Below are 3,359 nucleotides of genomic sequence, written 5' to 3'. Positions count from 1 at the left end.
CTTCATGCAAAGAGTCATGGTGATATTCACCTTTCCTTTTTACATTTTATCTTTTGGCAAGCACAATGTGTTGGAAAGATCCAGATACATATAGCTAATTGGAAGTGAGTCTGCATGAGCTATTATTGTTGACATTACCCTTGAGGTAAAACATTGGGAGGCAAAACTACAAGCCCCTATCTTTCTCTGTGTCCGATTAAAACTCCATACCATAAATATTGCGTGAGTGTTAGCAATTGTGAAAGACTAAAAGATGGTTGAGTATATGGACTTGTTGAAAAGCTCTTATATTGACTCTTTCCTATGTTATGATAAATTGCAATTGCCTCAATGACTGAGATTAGAGTTTATTAGTTCTCAATGAAGTTTATGATTCATATTTGAAATTGTGATTGAATTGTTACTTTAACATAAGAGATCATATGACAATATATATACATAGGATAGCACTATTTTGATCCTGGGACCAAAATAACTATTTGGATCACATATATAGGGAGCGACCGAGGTGTTCCTGAGATTCCTGGCCGGTACAAAGAAAAAAACCACCCCACCCCACTCCCACGAGCCCACCTCCCCCGATCCCATCTGGCCACTGCCTCCCTCCTGCCCCGCGCCAGCAACCGCGCCGCCGCCGGGCCCCAGCCACCAACAGTCCCGCCGCCCAGCCCAACTCCGGCGAAACCCATGTCCCCGGCGTGCATCCGAGGCCGCGCGCCACCTTCAGGACACTCTCCATTGTGGAGATCCTCTGCCCCACCGCTTGTTCCTCCATGCACCCTGCTTCCTTTCGGGATCCGTCGCCACCACGCGGCGGCGAACTCCCCCGGCAGGGATCCACTGGGGACAGCGGCGTCCCGATCCCCTGCCGGCGGCCTTCCTCCACGCTGGAGCTGCTCGTCCCCTACCTCCGGACGCTGCCTTGGTCTCCCCCACCTTCGGCAGTAGCTACAATGTCGGACATCTCCTATAGTGGATCAGGTCATTGACCACCGCCTGATGCGGCGTCGGACTAGCGTATCCACGCTGCTCCTCCACCTCCCGACCAATGCCCCCGGCCCGTCCTGCTGCTCACCTCCTCCTCGCATATGCATCAACAAAACATGGCAGCTGCTGCAGTCCACATCGTTCAACAGTAGCAAGTCAACTCCTCCAAGGTCACACAAGCTCGCCGCCAAAAGCCCACGGTCTATTGAGCCAGAGATGCCACTGGACGCTGCCGCGGCCGGTCATCTGGATCGGAGCCACCAACCCACGTCCGCACAGAGGGGGCTGGTAGCAGCCCCGTTGATGGGGATTGGGCACTATCTGCAGCTACAAGTGGCATCGACCTGCAGCTGCAGGGAGCGTCGACTTGCAGCTGGAGGAGGTGTCGACCTAAAGCTCGCCACCCACGGCACTATGACCTACTGCCACAACGGTCCACCACCTACAGCCGGCGCCCCAGCGCCTCGGCTGTTCAACTATGCCACCTCAGGCCGTTCAACTATGCCCCCCGCCATCGTCGACTCCATTTGCTTCCTTCCGCTGTACGCGGGCAGCTCCATGAGCTACTCGCCTCTACTCTGTTTAGAAGAGCGTCGTGAGCTCGTCCAACTATGGCTGCTTCTCTGCTGGTATGTATGCTTCTCTTAAGGTACTATCTTAAGCTTGTACAGCTTATCAGTATATGAATGAAAAGTTATTAATCTGAAGTTCAGAGATTATAAAGAAAAGAAGACATGGGGTCTAGGATCTAGTGATTTCTAGGTAACTTGCACAGGAAATACACGGCTGGTTATTTGTGGAACTTGAGCTACACAGAGTTGAGGTATACTGCTTTGTTTCTTGGATGGGTGTGTACGTTTACTGGAAATTGAACCCGCGTTACAAAAAGTAGGTACCAGAAATGAGGAAAATGATTTTGTTAGAGAAACTATGCAAAGCAAACTTTCATTCATTTTCCTAAAATGACATGCCTTAATTTGTCCAATCTTTTTTTTGCAATTGCAGTGTCATGCCGTTAAATAATTCCATGCAATCATCAGGTGAAAACCTGCAGGTGACAACTCCTGTTGTGGCCATTTCTGCTCGGGCAGATCCCACTCCTGTTGAGAATAGCAGCACACAAAAGGCTCAAGTTGTCGATTAGGTAGTAGGTACAAACTTCATATATTTATGTATCTTAATAATGCTATATAGTATTGGCATCCTGGTATTTATGGCGAATGCTTTTGTGACTGCAGATGGCAATCAGTGAACAGTTTGGTTTCTTCTCTTCTACAAAGAGTTTTTTTTCCTCCATCAATACCGGTGGCCGCTCTAACTTTGTGAAGCTAGAGAAACAAGAAGACACATGGGAAAAGGTAATAAACTTACAAGTACAGTATGATTTTTCAGGCATAACAGAGGATAAACTTTCTCATCTAGTCATTTTGCTTGTGTCTAGCAGGGTTATGAGCTGAAGGCGCATTAACTTGGCTTGCCCACGGCGGTGTCTGATACAGTAGTCTGTTAATTTTCTGATCGAGTTGAGCAGAGCAATTTAAGACCAATTAATACCATGCTGTAAATTTGTTGCACAAACAAACTGATGAACCAACAACAAAATTATAACTTGGGCATATGAAACAACCAAAGGCTCCAGCCAAGTATCATCACAGTCCATCCAACATTTTCGCATACTTCCACCAACATGGTTGTGGACACAATTCACCTAGCGACGGTGGCTTTCACTTTGGGTGTTTTACCTGCTCTAGCATGGTGGATGGTAATTTTACAAAACTAACAAAAAAACTCCCAACAATTTGGTATGCACCGGATAGGGGTTTTGTGTTGGTTTGCCAATTGCCGCCAAAAACCTAGAAGGCCAAATTAAAATAAGGGAGTGGTTCAATGTTTTTCATTTATTACAAAACTTGGATTTTTCCCGTTAATGGAAAATTAAACAAGATGTCCAAATTAAAAGATAGAGCAATTTAATGTTTATAAGAAACGCAGATTTTTGCTCATTACTAAAGAATAAAACCAAGAAGTGCAAAAGGGATTTTCTTCAATACTAAAGAATAAAACGATGAAGTTCAAAATTTAAACTGAAGTAGTTCAATTTATATAAAAAACTTAGATTTTCCTTGTTAATAAAGAATAAAATCAAGAAATTCATTTTAAAAAGCGGAGCAGTTCGAAAATTATTACACAACTCGGATTTTTCCCATACATAAGAATAAAACAAAGAAAAAGCCCAAAGCGCCCCGACCCCCCTTATCCCCGTCGCCCACCCTTCCCCACTTCAACCTCCGGGCGCCGCCCACCCTGCTATGGTGCACCTCCTCACCGCCGCCTCCTTCCAGGCGTGTCGTCAGCCCTGCCTCCTCCGGACG

The 3,359-nt window shown here is 46.3% G+C and overlaps 1 protein-coding gene across 10 annotated transcripts; it reads left to right on the top strand.

Annotated features, from left to right (window-relative positions):
- Window positions 1-546: 546 nt before the first annotated feature.
- LOC125542438 lies at window positions 547-2,597 on the top strand. 10 transcript variants are annotated; one of them, XR_007297923.1, is made up of 5 exons: window positions 547-1,616; window positions 1,701-1,810; window positions 1,993-2,131; window positions 2,226-2,345; window positions 2,432-2,597. XR_007297923.1 is itself a non-coding variant. In XM_048705482.1 (4 exons), the coding sequence occupies exons 1-2, from the start codon at window positions 1,000-1,002 to the stop codon at window positions 2,129-2,131; spliced, it is 756 nt and encodes a 251-aa protein (XP_048561439.1). In that variant the 5' UTR covers window positions 547-999; the 3' UTR covers window positions 2,226-2,345; window positions 2,432-2,597. The 10 variants fall into 10 exon arrangements, 2 of the variants coding, with proteins under 2 accessions (XP_048561439.1, XP_048561440.1); XR_007297924.1 differs by having other exon boundaries at window positions 1,696-1,810; XR_007297919.1 differs by having other exon boundaries at window positions 1,701-2,131.
- The last annotated feature ends 762 nt before the right edge of the window (window positions 2,598-3,359 follow it).

Source organism: Triticum urartu, chromosome 3 (assembly GCF_003073215.2).
Source record: "Triticum urartu cultivar G1812 chromosome 3, Tu2.1, whole genome shotgun sequence".
NCBI lineage: Eukaryota > Viridiplantae > Streptophyta > Magnoliopsida > Poales > Poaceae > Triticum > Triticum urartu.
Note: the sequence above shows the minus strand (reverse complement) of the source record. Positions and strands in the feature narration are given on the sequence as shown.

Excerpts from the sequence above, each read along its gene's own strand:
- LOC125542438 (XM_048705482.1), top strand. The coding sequence starts at position 1,000 with ATGCGGCGTCGGACTAGCGTATCCACGCTGCTCCTCCACCTCCCGACC. Across the intron at positions 1,617-1,992 it reads CTATGGCTGCTTCTCTGCTG|TGTCATGCCGTTAAATAATT; the intron begins GTATGTATGCTT and ends TTGCAATTGCAG.